Source organism: Lontra canadensis, unplaced genomic scaffold (genome assembly GCF_010015895.1).
Source record: "Lontra canadensis isolate GAN:19392208 unplaced genomic scaffold, GSC_riverotter_1.0 scaffold30, whole genome shotgun sequence".
Classification (NCBI taxonomy): Eukaryota; Metazoa; Chordata; class Mammalia; order Carnivora; family Mustelidae; genus Lontra; species Lontra canadensis.
The window spans coordinates 18,904,646-18,927,565 of record NW_022631024.1 but is presented as its reverse complement, the minus strand read 5'-3'; the positions used below and the strand labels follow the sequence as shown (position 1 = coordinate 18,927,565).

Below are 22,920 nucleotides of genomic sequence, written 5' to 3'. Positions count from 1 at the left end.
CTGGGGGCCCAGCCTGCCTGCTGCGGGGCTCTCGGGCCCTCGCTCTGGCCTCTGGCCTGGATCTTGGTGGGCATGTCACCCCGGGCCTGCTCAAGGCTCCCCGTGGAGACTGTCCCAGCTGCTGTTCGGAAGTGGACCTCTAGCAATAGCACGAGGCAAATGATTTCATGCAGGGCAGTGTTTCGTCTAGGCCCCTGGCTTTGCACGGTGCCCTCCCTCCTGACACCCGTCCTGCGCTCTGCCCCTGAGCTCTGGAGGGCGAGGGTGGCCAGGCCCTCCCAGCAGGGTGCTCCGGCCCCAGAGCTCCACCTCCTCTGAACTGCACCTGCGCAGGGACCTCCTTCCCTCCTTACGCACATCCTGAGCCCGCGTGACAGAGAGGGACACTTTCCTGAACTGAATGTGCCAAGACTCCTCCATGAGGCTCTGCCGTGGGGCTTTTTTAGATCCTGTCAGCTCCCGAGGTCTTGGCAGAACCAGTCTGGACAGAGAACCAAAAATAACTCCCTGAGTCAAGCGGGGGGCGGGGGAGCAGCCTCCAGCCCGGGAGGCCCTGGAGACCTGAGGCTGCAGCCAGTATGTGGAAGAGCAGGGCTCCCCGGCCAGCCGGACCCTGCTCTGCACGCTCTGATCCATGATCTCCAGGCTCCCTCCAAGGGGCTGGGAGGCTGCAGGCAGCCCGCAGCCGGGGAGCACCCGGGGTGAAGGGAGAGCAGACCTCAGCCCGGGGATGGCCGGTGCTGGTGCTACAGCAGAGCGTTTGCCTCCGGATCAGACCCGGCCTGCAACCTCTTTCCTGCAGTGGCGGGCTCCCTACTCTGCCCCAGCCCTGAAGGCCCACAGTGGGCAGGACACACTTGGGTGGTCCCAGGCAGCCCCGACCCCAACTTTTCTCCCCATCCTTAATCCGAATTCACAGTCCTGAGAACGGCAGCTGCCTCCACTGAGCCCGACATGCACGTCAGGCGCCCTTCTAGAAGGTCCCAACTGCTTCAGCCCCTACAGCTGCCCTTTGGGCTTCTGCTCAGAGGAGGGCGACCCTGCTTTACCTCTCGTCCCCTCTGCTGGGGCATGTGGCGAAGGACATCGTGAGGGTTTTCTGAGAGATGATCATTTTACCTCTGAGGAACTGAGAGATGATTCCCTCAGTAGTTCACGGACAATTTCTTGGGCAGAGCCTTGGGGAAACAGCAAGAGAGGGCAACAAGCTTGCAGCCCAGGGCAGCCAGACCTGGACACTCGGGTCTGAGGCCCCAGGACATATGGGGTCACTGGCAGGAGTTGGTGAGGACAAGGTGGGCAGGGTTCCCAAGGCAGAGGTGTCAGGACGAGGCATGGGTTTGGGCCAGGCCATAGAGGACAGGGGGGAGGGCGGGCAGAGGACGCGGCAGGCGGAGGGACAGCCAGAGCAAGGGCGTGGCGGCGAGGGGGGCATCTGTGCTGCTGAGGTAGGGCGCCGGCCCGCCGTGCTCGCGCGCTGGGTGTGATGTGGAGGACGGACATCTGGTCTCCTTTGGGGAGGTCAGCCAGAATGGGGGGCTTGGCCAGAGCCTCGGTGTGAGTCAGTATAACGCTGCGATGTCCGATCCCATGGTGTGCTATTGGATGGAAAACCCATGGGCCCACCGGACTCCCCGAGCCATGACACCCTTGAGGGCAATGGCTCCTCCTTCCAGGCTGCTGGCAGGACTGCTGTCCCCTGGCAAGCAGTGGGGAGGCTGTTGGTGGCTGGACGTGGGCCTTGTCAACATCTCCCGATCCCCACCCAGGTCAGAGAAGCTGCTGTCTCCTTGGGGACAGCCAGCCCCCAGAGCCCCCAGGTCATAGGAACCAAGAGAGTACAGGGGGACACCAGCCTTGGGCACCCCCTTTTTCTCCCAGTCCCTGTAGACACTGGTGAACCTTGGACCTTCCTCCAGTCCCTCTTGTCCTCCCACAGATGGGGACATGTGCACGGGGCCCAGCGAACTTGCTGCGATTCTCAGCAGGGACCAGGCCCACCTGCTGACCGGCCACCAGCCCCCGAGCGATGCCTCCTGCCAGGAAGCCGTGGGCTGTGAGGGACAGTGTTTACGTGGGAGGGCCCACGGTTGCTCCTAAAAGCGGAACAGACAGGAAATTCGGAGAGGGGAAGGGATAGGCTGGTAAAAATAGGTGTGGACCCAAGGCAGCGGCCTGCGGTGAGGAGGGCGGTGCCGCTGACAGGGATCTGGGTGCGGACCCCGCCCCCCCAAAGGCCTGCAGGCGGCTCGGCCCTCCTCACGGCCTCTGCGCTCCCACCAGCACAGAGAGATGGGACGCCCGGCGCTGGGCTGGGGTGTCAGGGGTCTGTCTCTGCAGTCCTGCGTGATGGCGTTAGCGCAGATGCACACCCCTGCTCTAAGTTCTTAGGTAGAGACCAGCTTCTGCGGCCTGGCCTGTCCCCCGCTCTCCCCCCGCTCTGCGGGATTATCCCGGCTAAACTGTGTCCCTGACTTAAGTCACTGTCAGTCTTCTGAAAGCACCGGATCCTCTTGGAGACTTGCTGACTGGGCCGTGTCTACCTGCCAATCGGCTCCTGGGGCTCGGGAACTCCAGGCTGGCGGGGATTCATTTATTCTGGAAGACCTAAGTGGTTGTGGAGTCTTTGCTGGGGTGGCAGGTGCAGCCTGGCAGGCCCTCAGGGCTGTGGGAAGGGCCCTGGGCTGCAGAGAGAGCTGGGTCCCAGCCTCTACTGTCCCCAAGTGCTGGTGTGGCTCTAAGTACCCCCCACCACCACCCCGGCCTCCATTCCTGAGACGGGCAGCACCAAGGCCACCTCTGAGGCCCGGTCCGTCCAGCTGCCCTGCTCGGTCAGCGCCTCCAGAGTCCCCGCTCTCCAGCCTCAGGGCTCTCCCCTGGCAGAAGGGACCTTTTCCCCCTGCGGGAGATGTTCACAGGCTCTCTAGGGAAGGAGGGGGGCCTTTCTCCTAGTCCAGTTCTAGCTGGCCCTGGGACATGGAGCTGTGGGTTCTTCCCAAAGAGGTGTCTTGGGATCCTGCGGGGAGCCTAACACACGGAGCTTGGGATGTTCTCTTTCCCGGAGGCTTAAGGGCTCGAGCTACTGCCGTGCCCACTGCCTGGAAGAAAAAAACCATGTCGTGGCGAGGCTGGTCACCCCCATGTCCTGCTCTGGCCCCTCCAGCCCCAAGCCCCTGGGGTCCAAGGGAGGGAGGCGGTGGGGGGGCTGCTGCTCCTCCCTCTCCCTGTCCACCCTGGCCTCAGCGGCTCTGTTTGGGGCGGGGGAGCTTCTCTGGACTTCGGGGCTAGGGGTGTCACCGGGGAAAAGAGAGGCAAGAGCAGCGGACACCCTGACCGAGGCGGGCAGAGGGACCCGCATCCTCCACAGTGGGTGGTCGGGCTCGGGCCAAGGGAGTCACTCCTCTGCGCTGTGTACTGTCTTCCAGCCTGCGGCAAGCTGACAGGCATCAGTGACCCTGTGACCGTCAAGACCTCGGGCTCAAGGTTCGGGTCCTGGATGACGGATCCTCTGGCCCCAGAAGGTGATAACAGGGTAAGTGCTTCCTCTGCCGGGCCTGGGTCCGAGGGTGCTGTGGTCATCCTGGGGGACAAGTGAGCCTGGTCTCCATACCCTGAACGTTTGGCCCTCACGCTAATGCCCGTGTGCCCACCTGTGCCAAGAACCGCCCCAGCGGCTGTGGCGGGAGCCCAGCTGGGCGCCCCCGCGGGTTTGTTCCCCACCCCACCCCCGGCCGCTTTGGGGAGGGGCTTAGGTCCTGGCTGAGCTCCCTGTGCTAACCCCGAGTCACAGACCACAGGGACGGGGTCGGGGCCCAATATGGGAACAATGGTGACAATTGTTAGAGTGGGGCACCCCTGCCAAGCCCTCCCCGGCTCCGCTCTAGGGGAGGGGAGCTCCCAGCCACCCCAGCCCCACCCCTGCTCCAGGAGGACCGTCCCGTCGGGCAGGCCTTCCTTACGTCAGTGGTATCTCATTTGTATCAAGGCCGATGGAAACGCAGTTTCCTTTTTGATTTAGGGAAGAGGCTGGGTTCGTTTCCCCCCTGGATAAAAAGTCAGAAAAGGAGAGAAAGGCAGGGCCCGGGTTGAGCCTTGTGAGCCCCTTTGGAGGTGTGGGGTGAAGGCTGGCCGGCTGAGCACGGGGCCACCTGGACGTGGCCATTTGGTGGCCCTCAGAGCCTCTGCCAGAGGAAGACTCGCCTAGGGCTGTCAGGGGAGGAGGGACAGGTCTGGGCATGTAACCTCTTGCTGGCTACACCTCAGGGCACAGAACAAGCCAGAAGTCTGGGCGTCTCCCACCCACCCCCTGGCTTTCGGGGACTGGCAGGACGTTTAGAAACTGATCACTTTTTAAAAAAAATCTCTGCTCTTCCTTCAGGCGGGATTGAGAGGGGCTGCTGGGTCTTGTCTGGGGGACCCTTACTGGGAAGGGAAGGGTCGCTTCCTCTCCCCGAGATTTCTGGTCCCGCAGCTCCCCTCCCCCACTGCCACAGCTGCGGGTGGCAAGCGTCTTGTATTTTGGAAGTGAGGTGGCCCCGCACTTTCTGCTGGGGAAGGTTATGGGGGACAGTGACCGCTGGCCCATGGTGGCTGCCATCTGTCTATCCACCCTCCCATCCCCGCCCCCAGGGCAGCTCACACCAGCCTCGGCTGCCGGGGACTCTGGAGGGGCCGGTCGGGGACCGCAGACCGGGATGCGAGTGCGGACAGGTGTTTGGGTGGTTTCTGTTCTCTTTCCTGAGTCTGGACGGTTAGCTGCTGCTTGCACGTTCTCTGACGGTCTAAGGGGCTAATCGTAATTCCGATGGGTCTTCTGGCCCACATCCCCCGCGGCGAGCCCCAGCTCTGCTCCAGGCTCGGCTCCGCACTGGCACAGCGGAGCCCTTCTGTGCGCAGTGATCCGTTAGTCCGCGTTCCTGGCCCTCGGTGCTCCGCTCTGCCTGCCAGTCCTGGCTGGGCGTCCAGTGACCCTCCAGCGACCTGCCGGTGTGGAGGTCACCGTTACCCGTGCTTTTTGGTGAGAAAACCCCAGTCTAGTCTTGTGCCCACGGTCTTGGGAAAGGGCGGTCAGCGGTTTCACTAACAAGCGTCTACAGCAGTTGCCCCAAGACTGCCCCGTCCCTCCCCACCTACCTGCCGTCTGCCTGCCCACCGCACACGCCCCACACACCTGGGTCTGGGGGTTTGTGCCCACGCGTGCCTCCGGCCCCACTGTGACACCCTTTCCTTTGTTGTAAGTAGTGCTGCTCGGAAGACCCTTTCTCAGGTCCCAAGTATTGGGGCTCCGGGAAGCCTGGCTCTTTGCCCCAAACAGGGAGGCTGTCTGTTCGCAAAGCTTTTAAGGGGTGGGGGACGCTCTTGATAACTGGACACCTGTTTTCTGCTTGGTGACCAGATTGCCGTCCAGAAAGTGAGGCCCCGGGGATGGACGGAGCATGCGGAGAGGGGGCAGCGGGAGGAGGCTTCTGTGGGTAGCTGCTGGCAAGGGGAAGGGGGGAGCGGAGCCCGCGGGCGGGGACGCTGGGCAGCTCTGCCCCACACCTGTGTGGTTGGGGCCATTCCAAGCTGTGCTCTCAGCACAGCCACCCCCAACTCCCAGCGCACTGAGTGACGCCTCCCCAGGCCTTGCCACTGATCTGGAGGACAGATGTTTTGTTTTGATCTTTCTTGTTCTCCCCTCCCAGTTTGGTCACACATGCAGGAAACCAGTAACTTGTTCCAAAGGGAAACAATCTGTGTCAGCTTCGGGGCAGGCTGCCACGGCGGTGTGCTCAGAGACACGTGGCCAGAGGTTGGGGGTGGGGGAGGGATGCAGGGAACGCTGCACAGGGGGTCCCTGGTGGGGGGCCCGTGGCGGGGGCTCCAGAGGAGTGGGCATGGCTCGCAGCGTCCAGACACCTTCGCACTGAGCTGCTAGAGCAGGGTTAGCTCAGGACGCCTTGTGCCTTCCCTTCTGTGACTCCTTTATTGGGCTCCAGCTGTGTGCCAGGCTCTACGCTGGGCTCTGCGGTGTTCTTCTATGCCCAAAGCTGCCTTCCCTCGGTGGTGACTGGCCCGCGTGCTTCTGACGCTCTCACCCCTGATGCCAGACTGTGCCCCCTGCCCCCCAGGAGACCCTCTCCCTGACTCTGTCTGGAGTCCATGACGCCTTCTCTCCTGTTGGCTGGCTTTGGCTGCAGACGTCCCAGGCCAGTGGGCATCAGCTCCTTTGTGTCTACGTCTCTCCTCCCCTCAAGACACCACCACTGGATTTAAGGGCCTACCCTAATCCATCTTGGGATCCTTAATGACATCTACAAAACTCTCTTCCAAATAGGGTCACCTTTACAGGGTCCCAGATGTGGGCACGTCTTTAGGGGACCACCCCCTACAAAATTGAGGCCTCCCTGCCTGGGGGTAGAGGGGGTGTAAGAAACATCCTCTAGGAGATGAACTTGATCCATGGAGTGGGGGCACCGCAGTGGGAACAGCAGGTGTGGAGCACAGGGACTCAAGACCAGAGGTGCCTGAGAGCCAGGGACTTGGTCTGCCAGGTGCAGAGGCCTCCGGACGCTGCTGGGAAGAGCCTGGGACTGGGGAGTCAAGTTTACAGAGCAGTGATGGTCTGGATCACAGTTCTGGAAGGTTCTATCAGGTGGCACCAGCCCTGGAGGCTGATAGGGAGCTGAAGGCATAACCAAGGGTAAGGGGGCACAGGCCACAGCAAGACGTGCAGCTCCTAGCCAGAGGGCCCAGCCTTGCCTACACATTGGCGTCACCTGCTTTAACCAGCACTCGGGCCTGGCTCTGTCCCTGGAGTCCCATGCGACTGTTCTGGGCTCAGGGGGCAGCTGGGGGCTCGGGGCAGCCAGGTTCCAGGTTCTAGAAGTTCAGATATGGGGGTTCCGGGTGAAGCCAGAGAATCGGGGGAGGCTTCCTGGGGGCAATGAGATTCTGTTTGAACCTTGGGACTCGGATGGGTGAGGTGGGAGAGGCTTTCCGATCCGGAGATCATGGTGAACCCGGAGGGGCTGCCACAGTGAGGGAAGGGGTGACTTTTCTCCGGCCCCTCGGAGCTGCCGCAGTGCATTCTTCGGTAGAGGGGCTTTTTGTGGGGTCTTGCAGTCACAGGCCAAGAGCTGGTCAGTAAACATATAGGGTCTTGTGCCAGCTTCCCCTCCCAGCCTAAACTGCGTTTTCCAGAAGCGTGCCCTGGGTCCGATTCACTAGCTTCCGGGAAGAAGAGGTGGCAGTTTACAAATCCTGAGCAATTTGGTGCCCATGTCACCCATCTCTGCCCACGAGAGGGAGGCATCAGACCCTGGAGGTCCCCCGTGCCACAGGTCCACTCGTGAGGGAGGAGACGTTGGCACACATTCAGGGGCACTCTCCATGCTGAGCGGGAGAGAGGCAGCTCCCGTAGGCAAGGGTCGGCAGACGGTTCAAAGTGGGGCGTGCTGTTTGGGCCGGGTCTTAGAAGAAGCAGTGAGCTCCCCGTCTCGGGAGAGAGCCAAGTGCAGGCAGGAGGGCCAGTCCTCGGCAGTGTGACCACGGCACCCGGAACCCCTGGCAGCCCAGCACTCGCCCGTTCTAATCGGAGACCTGCATCACCGTGGGCCGGGCTGCGGGGGCTGAGGGTAATAAAAGCCTCAAACGAGACCCAGTTTTCAAAAAAAACTCATTAAAGACAAAAAGCGCATCTGTCTCCAAGCATCCAGATAGATGCCTCAGGAACAAGGTTAGGATTTTTTTTTTCTTAATTTTTCACGCATGTGTGATGCTGTGTCTGAAAGCCGCGCTTCCTTAATCTCCCCGGCAGCCGGCAGAGCCTTGACGGATAAAGCAGCTGTCTTATTGCCGGACAGATGCTCTGGGGATGGCGTTAGCCCAGCAGATCTGCCTCTGAGTAACGGCATTGCTTCCTAATTTGCTCCCATATTGGTTGAAAATGACTAAAGCATTTTGCACAAAGTCTAGATGGTTTTGGAGCCAACTGGCATTTAAGCGATAACTCTTCCTCTTTGACCCCAAACGTGGGCCGCCCCTGGGTCCATTCTCTTGGTGGCTTGTGGCCCTCTGTGACCCTCGGGGCCTTGCACGAAGCCGTCGTTCTTGGAGAAGAAGCCCGGGGGTTGTGGGGACCGTGATTCCACATGTATCGTCCCGCACGCCTTCCTGCCTGGCAGACAGGACGCCCCACCGGGCAACTGGTGGGCAAGAGGCCTGACGCCCGACAGCCCCCTGGGACGCAGGAGGTCGCCCTTCCTGGCGCCCTTGGCGATGGGTCCCCACATCCCCAGTTTCCCCTTGTCCAGCGCTGTCTTGCTGGCTTGGGGGTTCATACACTGATGGGGTTCCGCCCTTTCCCCAGTAAGTGGGAGCACCTGCTGTGGACCCTGCCAGGGAGAACGCAGGGAGCCACAGTCTGGACGCAGCCCAAGCAGAGGGGGCGGGGAAGGTTCTGTTGCCACCCGCTTCCCTGACTTGCGGGGTGGCCACAGCCCAGGCTCGGTGGCACCTGTCCCCAAATGCCCCGCGCAGAGTGTGCCTCCCCATGCTTTGTCCTCACCAGACTCTTCTTTCCCAGCAGGGATGGCCCTGTCCCCTTTAAGGAGTACCTGTGGGTTTGGGGGAGGAACAGGACGTTGCCCGGTCTTCACTCTCCTCCCCTCGTTCTTTCGGGTCGAGGTCCCGGGCCGCTGCCGAGTCAACAAGACTCTGAGCCTGAGCGGCGAGGCCCCGCGGGGGGAGCACAGCCCGTCCCCCAGAGCCGCTAACGGGTGCGCTCTCTCTCTCTGCCCCCGCCCCCTGCAGGTCTGGTACATGGACGGTTACCACAACAACCGCTTTGTCCGCGAGTACAAGTCCATGACCGACTTCATGACCACGGACAATTTCACGTCCCACCGCCTCCCGCACCCCTGGTCCGGCACGGGGCAGGTGGTCTACAACGGCTCCATCTACTTCAACAAGTTCCAGAGCCACATCGTCATCCGGTTCGACCTGAAGACGGAGACGATCCTGAAGACGCGGAGTCTGGACTATGCCGGTTACAACAACATGTACCACTACGCCTGGGGCGGGCACTCAGACATCGACCTCATGGTGGACGAGAACGGGCTGTGGGCCGTCTACGCCACCAACCAGAACGCGGGCAACATCGTGATCAGCAAGCTGGACCCCGTGTCCCTGCAGGTGCTGCAGACGTGGAACACGAGCTACCCCAAGCGCAGCGCGGGCGAGGCCTTCATCATCTGCGGGACCCTCTACGTCACCAACGGCTACTCTGGGGGCACCAAGGTCCACTACGCCTACCAGACCAACGCCTCGACCTACGAGTACATCGACATCCCCTTCCAGAACAAGTACTCCCACATCTCCATGCTGGACTACAACCCCAAGGACCGCGCCCTGTACGCTTGGAACAACGGCCACCAGATTCTCTACAACGTCACCCTCTTTCACGTGATCCGGTCCGACGAGTTGTAGTTATCTCCGCCCGGAAAGCCCGGGGGGCCGCGGCTTCCCCCACACGGACCTTCCTGGGGGACAGCTGCCGACATAACCTAACGACAGTAATAATACTAATTTTGAAACGTCAGCAGCAGCGTGGGCCCCGGCATCTCGCGGTGGCGTCGCCCCCCCGTGCCTCTGGTCGGAGCGAGAGGGCGACACGCTTGGGGAGAGAAGATGCCCCCGCCCCCACCCCCACCCCCGTCTTTGCAGCTGGAACTGCAGTCCAGGGATCCGCGGTCCTGGTCCCCGCCCCCGCCCCGTCGTCCCAGCCCCTCCCGCCTGGACCCCTTTCTGGTCAAATTACCTACAGAAGTAAGGCAACGACTGTTGGCCAGTTCTCGCCCTGAGGACAACCACTGTTAGGTCGCATGGACACTCCCCCTAGATCGCGCTGGGCTCCGGTGGGTGTGCCTGCCGCGTCTCATCAAGGGCCCGCAGGGGCCGCGCTGGCTGACTGTAACTCATCCCATCGCAGCTGCCGTCTCTCGACCGCCTGTCGTGTCTCAGCCGAGCTGCCCCGAGGCTCCGCACCCCCACGGACCCGTGCGCACCGCCTGCCGGCGGCGGCCCCGTGCGTGGCGTGGACAGCCGCAGCGCCCACTTGTCCGAGCCCGCGTCCCCCGTAGATATATCGTGCCGCGTCTGTCTGTCGTCTCCTTGAGGTGGTAGCTCTGTGTGTTCAGTTCATGCAATGAGGGTCGTAGATGCCGTGCTGTCGTTCGGGTTTAATTAAGTGGAGGTTTTTGTTCCTAAAAAGAAAAAAAAAAATTCAATGTTCACCCTTAGAAAGAGGTAATCAAGTTCATGTTGATCCTAGAGGAATTACTCTCTTCTTGTTAAATTATCTAAGTAACGTAACCGCGGATAGGAAGGGCTTATCGAGGGAAACTCTGTTTCCGCTGGGAAAGGAATGATCCCGAGGACAACAGTGCGTGGGGAGTACAGTTCGAAGTCAAAATGAGGAGAACTTTGTACCGTCCAGTTATCGAAGGAACAATAAAGATATTAGGAGATGTCTTTGGTTCAATCGTCATTTCTGAGGTTTTAAAGATGAGGGGGCCTTGCAGAGCCCTTGGGTGTGCCCTGTGGGTGTGTCCTGGAGGGATTGCCCCCGGTCCCCAACCCCATCCCCCGGAAGCCGGAGGACCAGCCTGGGGCTCCGCCACCCCTTGGGGTGGGTCCGAACCGAGGCCGCAGCCCTGGAACCCCACCACACTCTGCTCTGGGCGTCTCCTCCAAGAGCTCCTGGATGGGGCCGGGCACAGGCGCCCTCCGGAGACAGGGCGGGGCCACCTGTGGAGAAGACGCCCATGGGTCCACGGAGGTAAAGCAGGCCCTCCCTGGCGGGCTGGCTCAGTGTGGCTTTGCTGGGTCCCAGAGGTCAGTGGCCGGCCTTCTCTGGAACCTAACCCGGGTCCCCAGGCCTGGGTCACAGAGAATCTCACTCATCCACAGGACCTGGGCCAACTCACAGGCTATGACCTTCGATGAGGAAGTGGGTCCTGCCCCAAACCCTCCCCTCCCCCAATCCTTTCCTGCTTTCTTGTCACTGGGCCTGGGCCTGTTAGTGTGTTTCTGCCAGGAGCTCAGGGATACCCCCACCCGTGTTGTCAGGAGAGGAGGGGCAGGCAAGGGGAGGCCTGGGCTTTCATTAGAGCCTCATTCACCGGACGTCCCCCGTGAGCAAGACGGCTCTCCCTCCTCAGCCGGCGGAGCTTGCAAGTAAAGATTGTAGAAGGGGGAGACGGGTTCCCACTTCTGCATCCTTACAGATTTTCTTGGAGTGAGGCACCCAAAGTCGTCCCCCTGAGAGATGGGAGCTGGCTATTGAGCCCCGAGTTTCAGTAAAGCCACAATTCAGTCCATGAGGCCCCTGGCTGCTCCCGGGGTGACGGGGACCCGGCCAAGCGCACCAGGCCGGGGCTGCCCGGTGGTCGCAGCCGCTGAGACGTGCCGACCGCCTCCTCGTCCTCCTGAATGACACAGGGAAGAGCAAAAGTACAGAGAGACACCTGTTCCGAGTTCCAGAAAGGAAGCAATGGCCCTAGAGCTCTAGAATGGATTTGCTGTCTCGGACTGAGAATTTGCTAGGGAAAATATGCCTCCAGGATATTAAATACACAAGAGAAATGGTCCGTCCGGAGAGGAAATAAAACAAGCGACCAGCCACTAAATCTCCCAGATCCCAATAACTGAATATATCGGCTGATGGCACAACATCTGTGGATGAATTTTCTTTATTAAAAGTCTGGCCTGGAATCAAACCCATGGTTCTTTGGGGAGGGGGGACTCGAAGGGCAGGGTATGAGGCACTCAGTTCCGAGCACGGCCGGGCCTGGGGCCTGCCCCATTCCTGAAAGCGCCATCTGGAAGGAAGTCTGAGACGGTTGACCCCGTGTGCAGGTGCCCGCGGACCATGCTGTGGCTCCTTCAGACCCCCGGTGCCCGCACAGCACTCACACAATGCCCCGTGAGGAGCCCTTCTCCCTGCCCACGCCCTCGCGGGGCCGGCTGGAGGGAGGCAGCTGCTGTGGGCGCGGCGGGCCGCTCGGGCTCCTGGGAAGCGCGGGGTCGTGGGCCGGCGCCGGCTGCCTCTATGAGCCTGGCCTGAGATGGGAGACAGTGGTGGCTGCTGGGCCCTGAGCGCAGAGACAGGCGGGGATCATTGTTTTATTGGAACCTTTAACTGAATTCCATCTGGTGGTTACAAGCGGTCTTTTGAGCAAAGACCATGTTAGGTGCCGACGGAGCGTCTGTCTGGCCCCCATGTGCCCCTCTGACTTCACAGCACCCCGTAGAAGAGGCACCAGTCCCTGTGCCCAGATCAGGGAACTCGGGCTCCAGAGGCCCAGCCATCTCCCAGGCAGCTGAGTGAGCTTCCAACCCGTGACACAGCGTCCACACCTACATGACGGCCCGGGCCGACATGGAGAAGCGTCCAAAAGCTCCGGGCCCTTGCAGGCCACTGGAGGCGGTGAGTGGACATGTGGGCGGGACTGAGCCGAGTCCTCGGTGAGCGGTTCCTTGGTGCTCATGGGGAAATGAGCCCCCCGGGGGCAGTTACCTTGAGGCTGGAGCGGGATGTGGGTCGTCTCCTTGCCCAGCCACGTGTGTGGGCATGGCCCAGAGAGATGTGGCACCTCCCACGGAGGTGTAACCAGGAGCAAGTGGCCGTGGAACATTCCATGCCACAAGGAGCGAGGCTGGATTCCCGGGCATGCCGGAGGGGCCGCCTGGGGCCTGAGGAACCTGGGAGCTGGACAGTCTGTCTGATACTGAGCAGAACCTTCTCTCCGTGAAGCGGTCACAGCAGACCTGCTCACCGTCAGATAAGATGTCCTGTCCTTGGTGGCCCCGCCCTACAGTACTGAGGAGACTATCTTGAGAGAACTCTCTGTTTCGGTTTCCTGAGTAAATAGTTTCCGAAGGGGTCTCTTGTAGCAAGATTTTACTTTAAGAAATCCATTGTTAGACATTGTTTTCACAGGCTATGCGAGTGACATATGGAGGAGTCCTTTGAAGCCAATAGCCAGGAGAGGCATTGGCTGGTGGCTGCACCCCACTCTTCTTAGAAAAAAGGCACCCCATGTGTATATGACCCCGCACCTTGCCGTCCTCGTGTAGCGGCTCTTCCTGAAGGTGACACTGGGGGCACAAACCACGCGTCCTCTGGCTGCTGAGGGTCCCGTGGCTCATTCATCACACGGCGGGCGGCGGAAGGTGCCAGAGCGGTGTGCCTGGCGAGGACCTGGGCCGGGCCTCCAGCCCTGGGTGCCGCTGAGTCACTGTTGCTGGACGCGGAGCAGGGCGGCAGAAGGAGGGGAGCCCAGAGGCCCAGAGGCTGGTGTCTGTTTCTGCTCTACCCCTGCTGGGGGGGGCTGGGGGGGGCAGGGAGGGGGGCGGGCAGGACCTTCCTCTGTGCACATGTACATGCATGCACACACGCGCACATTCACACAAGCACACATACACATGCATGCGTGCACACACATGCATACACACTTGCACACACGCACACGTGAACACACGCACTCATACAAACACACATACACACGTGCACACATGCACACGCGTTCACACATGCTCACACATGCTCACTCCCAGCTCAGAGCAGTGGCAGGTCCCTCCCCAGCCCCTCCCCCGCCCTTCCCAGGACCAGTGTTCCCCACGGCAAAGTGGGAGTTGGCCCAGCCCACTTCGAGGGGAGACTTCCGCCCAAAAGACTTCCTCCCCCGCCCCCGCCTGGCCTTCCAAGCCCCCCAGAAGGGACGCGCCCTGCGCCATCACGGTGAGGGAGGGGCTCCACTCTGCCTCTACTCGGAACAGGGTCTCCGCTTCCTCGCCTGACACGGGCCTCGTGGGAGGGGTGCTGGGGAGTGTCCCCTCTGATGCTGGCCGACGGTCCCTCTTCTCAGGAGGCAGCCGTGGCTCTGTGGCCTCCCCGCCCAGCCGCCCAGCCGGGGTTGGGGGCAGCCCTGGGAGTCAGAGACGTCAGGCTCTAACCCTGGCTTTCTGGGGAGGCTGCTCTGTAGTTAGGTCCCAAGTGACCTTCAGGCTGGGAGCCCTTGACCCTCCCCCGGGGCCCCTCCCCCATCTCCAAAGGCGGTCCTCACTCCAAAGGTAAAAGCAGCGAGGCCCAGAGAGACTAGTTAATGCCTGAACCTGTCAGCACCGCTCCCCAGCAGCCAAGCCGAGACGGGCTCCCACCAAACGCGGAGCTCTGTTTGCAGAAGTGGGTGCCGTGCCGCTGTCCCCTGACCGGCTGGACTTGTGGGGTTGCGGACGCCCCAACCCCATGCCATGTTCTTGCTTCCAGAGCCAGGCCTGGCGGGGATCTGTGGCCTCACAGGAGGCTCCAGCAGCTGACTCTGAAAAAACAGTAATTTCCTTATTGATCTTCTTCCCTCGACAGGCCCGAAAATCAGGTCGCCAGGAGTAATGTTCTTCCTGCTCCTGCTTCATTGTTTCATTTTGCTTATCGAATTCCCTGTCATCCCGGGGGACGTCCCCTCTCCCCTCTCCCTCCCTCCAGCCGCTGCTGCTGCTGCTGCGAGGACCTTGCTGGCCAGTCGGTGCTCACCCCTCTGCGGCCAGGCCATCCCGAGGCAAAGGGACGCAGAGGTGCCCGGGTCTAGCCCAGCTCCCCGCCCGACCCCACTGCCGCCACTGCCTTTCGTTAGCAGGACCGGCGTGGCTATCCGCTCCCGGTTGCCGGTCTGGCTTAGGCAGGCGCCCGTTGTCCCTGTTAAGTTGGCTGTGACAGGCCATAATCAAGAAGAGAATCAGTGGCCGCAGAGTCATTGGAGGACCTGACGCTCACCCGGGAAGAGCCCAGAAAGGAGACGTTCAGTTAAGGGTGTCCTGCAGCCCACGGTCCCCAGCCCGGCCCATGCATTATGGCGCTGTGGAAACGACAGAGGACAGACAGATGGGGTGTGCTGCCTGAGGCCCAAGCTCTGTGCTGGCGGCCCACCTGTGGCAACCCAGCCTGTAGCATCCCAGCCCGTGACACCGAAGCCTGTGGCACCCCGGCCCGTGGCACCCCGGCCCATGGCACCCCAGCCCGTGACACCACAGCCCATGGCACCCCAGCCCGTGGCACCCCGGCCAACGGCACAGAGAGCTCCAGAAGCTGTTCATCAGCCTCCGCTTCTCGGTTACAAAAGCAGCAGCTCCTTTTGCCCATAAAAAGGCAAGAAAAAAAAAAATAGAAAAATTTAAGTGGCATCTTCAAACCATTGATGATTCCATAAATACAGCCTCGGGGAAGTCTGAAAGGTGATTTTCTGATAAGAATCACCCCGTTCTCGCTCCCTGCCCCCACAGCAGGTGTTTTCACGGAAGCCGAAGGACGTCTAGCCCCACAGAGCAGGAGCCAATAAGCGCTGGAGGCTGGTGTCACCTGCTCAGATCCCAGACCCAGCGCTGGCCCCAAGCTGACCCCCAGTGGGGCAGCTTCTGGAGCTGTAGAAAGGGATGCAAATGGGACCAACCTGAGTAGCACCTGAGCCCACCCTTGCACAGCACGGAGGCTGGGGTCTCCGGGTGAGGAGGCTGGGCCGTGAGTCACCCGCACTGGCCGGGCTAGCTCCTGACTCCTGACTCAGCGTGCTGGGCTCTGGGTGAGCCCCTTGAGTTCATTACGCATTCGTCTTGGTGGCCATCCCATCGCGTGGGCTGGGAAGCTTGGACCGGAGCCGTCAGTGACCTCCAGCAGACCTCGGGGGCAGGTTGGCCATGCCCGCCACCTTGCTGCACTCCCCGGGCAGCCCCACTCACCACAGACTGGTAGCCAGAGTCACAGTCCCCTCTTGGAGCCCCAAGGCTACACAGTCTCGAGGAAACAGCAAACGTCGGATCTGTAGGTGCTCATCTCCGATGTCACATGGCAGGACCCTGTGCCCTTGCGCAGACGGCTCTCTCTGCCTGGCACATTCCCGTCCCCTCCCCCTGCCCCGCCCCGATGTCCACAGGGCTGACTTCTTCTCCACCGGCAGGCGACTCGACCCTGCAGGAGCACGTCCGCCCACCTGTCTGTGAGTCTCCGTGTCCCCAGGGCCCAGCTCCATGTCTGCGCACGATAGGTGTTCAGTAAGTTTCCCGAATAAGTGAATGAAGGAGGGCACTAAGTCCCATGAGAGCGCGGAGGAGGGAGGCTGGCCCAGGCTGCACGGGGGCCTTTGAAATGCAAGTCGGACTCTGACCACCGTCCATGCACCATTCCAATGGAGCAAACCTTTCTGGACCTCCTTGGAGGTGTCGTGGTGCCAGCCCTGGGAGCTAGCCACCGAGCAGCAGGACCTGGCCCGGCTCTTCCGGCCTTGGGGGGCGTCTGCACTTGGCCTGTCCGCTGCTCAAAACTGAGAGTCGGGAGGTGACACTGGAAGGACGAGAAGGGCCCTCGAGCCCAAGTCCCCGTGGGGGCGGAGGCTGGCCCTGGCCTCTCTGTGCCTCCTCTGCGCTTCGGAATCGCGCAGCCCCCCACCGGCGGGGGCAAGAGGAGGCCAGGGCTCCCCTGCCCCCACCCCTGGCGCGCCTGACAGTGCAGCCTCCGGCTCCCACGTCTAGGCGGAAGGAGCTAGAAGCAATTTGGAGTGTGTGAATTATTCAGAGCAGCCTGAACGAAAGGCAGAATTGGGAGAGAAGGTGCACAGAGACGGAGTCAGAAAATAGATCCTACGCGAAAGAATTCGTAAGGTTTCGTGAGAACAAATTTGCGGTGAGTTACAGAAACATTATTTCATTAGACGCAACCAGTTGTTTTGAGAACAATACCATAAATTGTGTTTCTCCAAACCCCCCCGCCCCCCGCGCCATTCTGCCGATGTTTGCCCGAATCCGCCGCTTTCGGCCATGCGCTCCTGGGCGGGGCGCCGGCCCTTGGGACGCCCTCGCTGCTGGGCCCCGGGCCGCACGCCTGGCCCCGCACGCGCTCGTGGGCAGCACACCGCTGCGGTGCCCTTGTCCTGTTCCCAGCTGCCTCCACGGGAGCCCCCCCTATCGGTCCCACCCTGGCTCGACCATGGCCCTGAGCCGTGACCCCCCACCGGCATGTCTGGCCCCGGCCACGGGAAGCCGATGGCTCAAGCCAGGTGCACGGATGTCTCCTTGGAACCGTGTGATCCCCCTTCTTGTGAAATTATCCCAAACTGGGCTCTGCTGGTTCGGGGTCTGTTCTGGTCACGCCGCTCCTTAAAGCTTAGCTGTGAAGGCTTTTTGGCCCTGAGATGGGACCTTCCGGTGGGCAAGTAGATGCAGAGCCGTTGTGTGGGTATGCAGACCATCAGATAACATAGAAACCACGCAAAGGCTTCAGGCTTCTAGAACTTTCCCTGATGGCTAGACAAGGCACTGGGACACTGGGGCTGGTGGCCCTGGGGACATGGACAATGATGTTTCCCACCAAGGTTGCCTGGGAGTGTCTCTCCAGGACTCCTGGTGGACACACAAGTGTGAGCAGGGAGAGGCGCGAGTGCTCCGGAGCTGGAGCGGTGGTTTGCTAAGCGTGGGCCGGGCTATGGCTCTCTACACCCACCTCCCCTTCTGAGCAGCTGGACCTCAGTGCGCGAAGGTCTGGGTCCCTTCCAATCTGCCGTTCCGGGTTCCCCTGTGGCCACGGGCTGTGCGGAAGGCCCTGCAGCCGTGGGGACACAGAAACCATAAACCCAGGTGTCCACACGAAGATGAGGGAGCTCAGCTTGTAAATGACCGAAGGGCTCAATTTCCCTGGGGCTGCTTTGATGCACTGGCTGGTGTGGACAGTATCTCCGCGGCCCCTGTGGGTGCCAGGTGCTATCTCGCGCACTGGGAAAGCTGTGGTGAGGGGGGCAGCGAGGGTTCTCCTCTGCGGGCCTACCACGTGGGTGGGGGGCAGCTAGAAACCAGGAAGCCTGTCGGCCACTGAGCCGGCAGGGGTGAGGGGTCAGGGAGGCACGGGAGGCAGCGTTCAGCAGGATCCAAGTCCCCGGGACAGATGCGCCGGTTGTGTGTGAGGAAGAGGGGCTGGCTGGTGTGGCTGGAGCCTGGAGGGAGGGAGGGAAGGACAGGCGTGTAGTCGGGATGTCCGGGAGAAGGCGGGATGAGGGAGCACCGCAGGTGCCTGGAGCTTTGCCTCTTCGAGAAGCTCTTCTGGGAAAGGGGGCACCGCCGGGGAGAGGCACGGGGCCAAGGGCAGGTCTGCTCAGGTGGGGGTGCTGGAGCATGCTGGGGCTGTCAGGGAGTGGGCAGCTGCAGGAGAACCGTCCCCAGGGTAGCTTCCTCCCGAGGATGCTCTTCTGTTTCCACGCAGCCTCCGGCAAGCAGAGCGACTGTGGGGTTAACCACTTGGGTGCCAGGCCAGCCAAGAGCAGTGAGAAGGCCAGCCGGATGGCACAGAGTGAGGGGCCGTTGGGTGACCAGGACGTCTCCCAGACACGGTGCAGTCAGGTGGGGTGGTGGTGTTCCACCGTGAAAACATGGCCCCGGCTGAGGTGTTAAAACTCTGGAGGCTGGAGCGACGATTTGAGTGGAGGAGGTGCCCGGGGTGACCAGGTCATGGGCATGACCCACTGCCAGGGTGGTCCTGGTGGGGGGAAGCAAGTTGATGGAGCCAGGGGGCCGCTGCGGCAGGACCGTGCCCAGCAGGCCCCGCAGGTGCCACGGGGAGGGAGCTGGGGCTTCAGAGAGCGGAGAGAAGACAGAGTTTGACCACAAGGAGAAAGGGCCCGCTATTCGGGGGGCTCGGGGAGCAAAGTCCCAGCCCTGGGGATACCAGCTATCCTAGCGGGAAGGCGGAGGGAGGCGTTTGTGGGAGGCAGACCCTGAAAGCAGGTGCTCCCCAGTGGGGTTAGTGAGCTAAGGGACGAGGGTCGGCATCGGGTGTGATGAGGGAGGCAGAGGGCTGGGGCCAGGAGAAACGTGCAGGCAGCTAGGTAGCTGGGAGCAATGGCTTGCCAAGCCAGGTGTCTCCGGGGCTGGCCCCCTGTTTAGTGTCAGGTGTGGCCTCACTTCTGGAGGAAGGACTAGACACTCTCGGCCTTAATGGGTGGAACCACCAAGGGGAGGGTTGGGGGGGGTCAGTGGATGTAGGAAGAGCGTTTCCCTTGGTGGTGAGCTCCCCAGCATGGGCGGTATGCAAGCAGAGGGGAGGAAATCACTGGTGGGGTGCCCAGGAGATGTGCCCCCTCGGTGAAGAGAGGAGCTAGATCGAGGGACCCCTGTTCCCTCCCGGTCCCCATGGCATATAAGCCTGCGTCCCCCCATGGCCTCTGCCCGCTGGGCCTCATTCACGGGCGGTCTGCAGGCCGCAGGGGGAGTGGGCGCCGGCCGGCGCAGGGTGACTTCCCTAGGCGGCCCCCCCAGCGCTGCGCCCCCCCGAGCCATCTGTCTGAGCACAGCACCACATCGGTTTTCCATACATCAGCAGCAGCTCCAGACGCCCCACCCGGCTCCCGCAGCCCAGCCCACCCCTGGGATGACATCTCAAAGTCAGCAAAATATTATTCCGTTGATTGGAGATGCTGGGCGTGTCGATTTCCTGCGCAGGGAAAAGCCGGCACTTTCCTGTCACTTTCTTAAACAAGCCGTACAATGCCTTGTGCGTCTAAAAGGGCCGCATAAAACACCGGCCACGGCGCTTCTGGAGCTCCGGGAAGGGCTGACTTTATAAATCAGGGAGACGGGCTGCGGAGGGGCCCTGGGCTCTCTGGCTGGATGTCAAATGGTCTACTTCAAAACTGGGAGAGGCGTCAGCTAACATGTCCCCAAGGCTGCCCGAGGGCACAGGATGTGGCCCTGGGAGACAGGTTTTCTAAAAGGCACCTGCCAGGGCGGAGGGTGGCACGGCCCTTGTCCCAGCTGGCCTCAGTCCTCAGGAAGACCCTCACATCTGCAGGGGAGACTGTGGGGCCTGGGGTGGACCTTCCCGAGCTCAGTCACGGCCACCTGCTGCCTGGAGGCTTGTCACTCCCAGGGACAACCTGTGCTGCTCTCAGTGGTTTAGAAAGAGACCCTCACGGGTGGTCACGGGGTGTCTGGCCCCCGGTGTGATGGGTGGGAGGTCTGTGATCTTCCTGACACTTAGGGTGAGTGGCTGTGGATGCAGACCGGAGCGGGGGAAGGGGACCAGGCCTTGCCACAGTGGTTAAAATAAAAACCTCACCTCCTCGGACCTCTTGGGCCCAGCTCCACAGGAGCCAGGGGTGCCACACTGGGTGACCTCAGGCAGGTGACTCAACCTCCCTGAGTGCCCGTCCTTATTTCCCCAATGCTCAGTCCTGAGGACGGGACATAACCTGTCCAGCAGAGCCAGCACAGGTCACCTTCACGCTGACAGCATCATGGGGGACAGGACCCGACAGCAGTGTGGCCGTGGCAGGGCACCCCCTTCATTCCGTCATCTGTCAGGGACAGGGTGGTTGGGCGACTGGCCCCAGTCAGCACCCACACGTGGGCACATCTAAGCGAGGTCCTTGCAGAGAGCAAGTGGGCCCTGTTCAGGACCAAGCCGGCTCACCAAGGGGCCAGGTCTGTGATGGACGCTGCCTATGGGGACTTCCCTGGATGCTGGCTGTGCCCTTCCGGGCTTGCGGTTGTCACTGTGCTGTGGTGGGGGGTTCTGTGTCCCCATTTGCAGAAGAGCACATGGGGGCACTTCTGATCCCCATCTGAGGTGCCCAGCTGCGAGGCTGATGGACCCAGAGCAGGCAGCGGGCGGCTACGGAGGGCTCTGAGCCACAGAGGGCTCGGAGCAGTGAACAGGCCACGCTGGGTTTTGAAGAAGACGGGTCCAGAGTTGACGGAGCTTCCCCGTGACGCAAACTGCCTGAGGCCACCGCTCCAGTTTCCACCCAGATGATGGAAATTACGTGGCTCTTGGAGACCACACAAGAGATCAGAAGGAGGGTCTTCCCTCTGAGGCTGGATGGACCGAGAAGGTGGGGAGGGGGCTCCACCAGGGGCAGCGTGCACCCAAAAGAGTAGGATCCTGCTTCTGTGTCTCCAGAAAAACAGCAAGCGTTTTTCCTCAGGAAGTCACACTGGGGGCCAGGGAGGCGTGCGGTGGGGAGCGGTGGGGAGCGGACGCGGCCGGCGAGGCGTCAGAGCCCCGGCAGAGGCCCCCCAGGGGAAGCATCAGCAGGAGGGCCAAGGGGCAGCCCGGGAGCCCCGATCTGGGGAGGACTCACCCGTCAACGTCTGATTGGTGGCTCCATCTGGGCTCCGGGGCGGGGGGCGGGCACTGACATCAGTAGCCCGTTCCAGAGCATCTGGCCATGTTATTTAGTTGCTTGATGATGGCAGGAGAAGCAGGGAGTGATCATCCGTGTTAACGTGTAATTTATTCCAAATCTGTAATTATGTTTTGCAACCAGTAATGAAAGAGCGCCAGGCCCCCAGCTTATCTGATGGCGGCGGCCTCTGCTTCGGGCCTTAACGAGGACCAGGCCCCCTTGGAGCCTTAGCCAGGTGGGTTATGTGGGGCCCGAGGGCACTGCTGTCAGGCTGCTAGCAATGACAAGGGTCCGGGAGGAACACCATGGGAGAGGAGCTGGGGACTCCATGGCGGACAGAATCCCAGCCTCCGAGAGGCCTGAGTCCTAACCTGAGAGCCTCTGGACCTGTGGGCCCTGGGTCAAGCGGGAGCCTCGAGATGCTAGACCCCGAGATGAGAGATGCTCCCAGTGGCGTGCGGGCCCAGCGCCGTCCTGCGGTCCTCACGGGACAGAGGCAGGTGTCAGAGGGGAGTTGGAACAGGGCCCTCCACCAAGGGAACGAAGGCACAGAGACACCACTAGACCCGGGAAGGACGAGGGAGGGATTCCCCAAGAGCTTCCATAAGGAGTGCCCCCATCCCTGACACCGTGGCGCTCGGACTTAGAGTGGGTGTTAGTGCGAGCGGGCGCCTGTTAGAGCAGCCCCGGGAAGCTCACCTGGGGCCCTCGGGGCAGCCCGGGTCCCCCTCCCACCCCCACCGCTGCCCACTCTCTCCTGCCACAGACCCCGTGGCCACGCCTACAGGTGGGAGCAGAGCAAGTGTTCTTCCTGCGCAGAGAAAGGGGTGCGTCGGGGGGCACCAGGCTCAGGTCTGGCTGTTGGGGTGTCCATGACCATCCTGACAAGTGTCGTGAACATCACCCTCAGGACCGGGCTGGGGCGAGAATGAGGGACCATGGGTGGGTGGACAGAGGTCCTCCCCCCGCCTCCCCGCCCCGTCACAGCGGCTGTCAGGAGGCTGGTTTACTGCCTGGCATCCTGTTAACAGCCACGAAGGCGGGGGCCACGTCCAACCCCTCACCACAGGTCCTGCCTCCACCCAAGGTCTGGCACTGAGGGAGGCCGATGGGGAAGGGAGAGGAGGGAGGAAGGGGGCAGGGCAGAGGGAGAACAGCGGGGAGAAGGGAGAGGGAGCAATGGACCTGAGACTGGCGGGGAGGGCGCCCTGGTCTGTGACCCTGACCCCTGACTGCTCTCTGCCAAAGCCACCCCCACACCCCATCCCCCTCTGCCGCCCTTCACCCCAAGCAGCTGAATCGGAGCTCGGCAGGTCTTTCCGGTCCCGATGCCTGCAGAGCAACAGTGTGGATGGTGACCTTGATTTTAACCTCCAACAACTCCTGGGGATTGAGCGTGTCCCCTGCCCCCTGCCCCCCGGGAGAAGGACAAACCCAGGGAAAGAACCTGGGCCATTTGTGGCCGTGGCCCCATGGGGAGCTGGTCAGGAGGAAGGGCTGTCTGTGGGGGCCAGCCTGGTCCTCCCAGGAAGCTGCTGGAAATCACCCTCCACTGTGGGGCTCTAACCCTGTGATCTCAGGTCACGAAGGACTGAGCTGAGAGACACCTGGGGCTTAGGGACAGATTTAGACCGCGGAAGTGCTGAGTCACGTCGCCTGTTTGGAAAACAGAAGCTAATTAAGTTAGTGTGAGGGACGGGAGGAGCAGTGGAAAAAA

The 22,920-nt window shown here is 61.7% G+C and overlaps 1 protein-coding gene across 2 annotated transcripts in view; it reads left to right on the top strand.

The window, feature by feature from the left end:
- The window catches only part of OLFM1 (olfactomedin 1), a 35,202-nt gene extending 25,616 nt beyond the window's left edge, over window positions 1–9,586 (top strand). For both annotated transcript variants that reach the window (XM_032866234.1, XM_032866233.1), the window contains exons 5-6: window positions 3,426–3,532; window positions 8,794–9,586. In XM_032866234.1, coding sequence (XP_032722125.1) covers window positions 3,426–3,532; window positions 8,794–9,468 — 782 coding nt within the window. In that variant the 3' untranslated portion in view covers window positions 9,469–9,586. The remainder of the gene's footprint in view (window positions 1–3,425; window positions 3,533–8,793) is intronic.
- The last annotated feature ends 13,334 nt before the right edge of the window (window positions 9,587–22,920 follow it).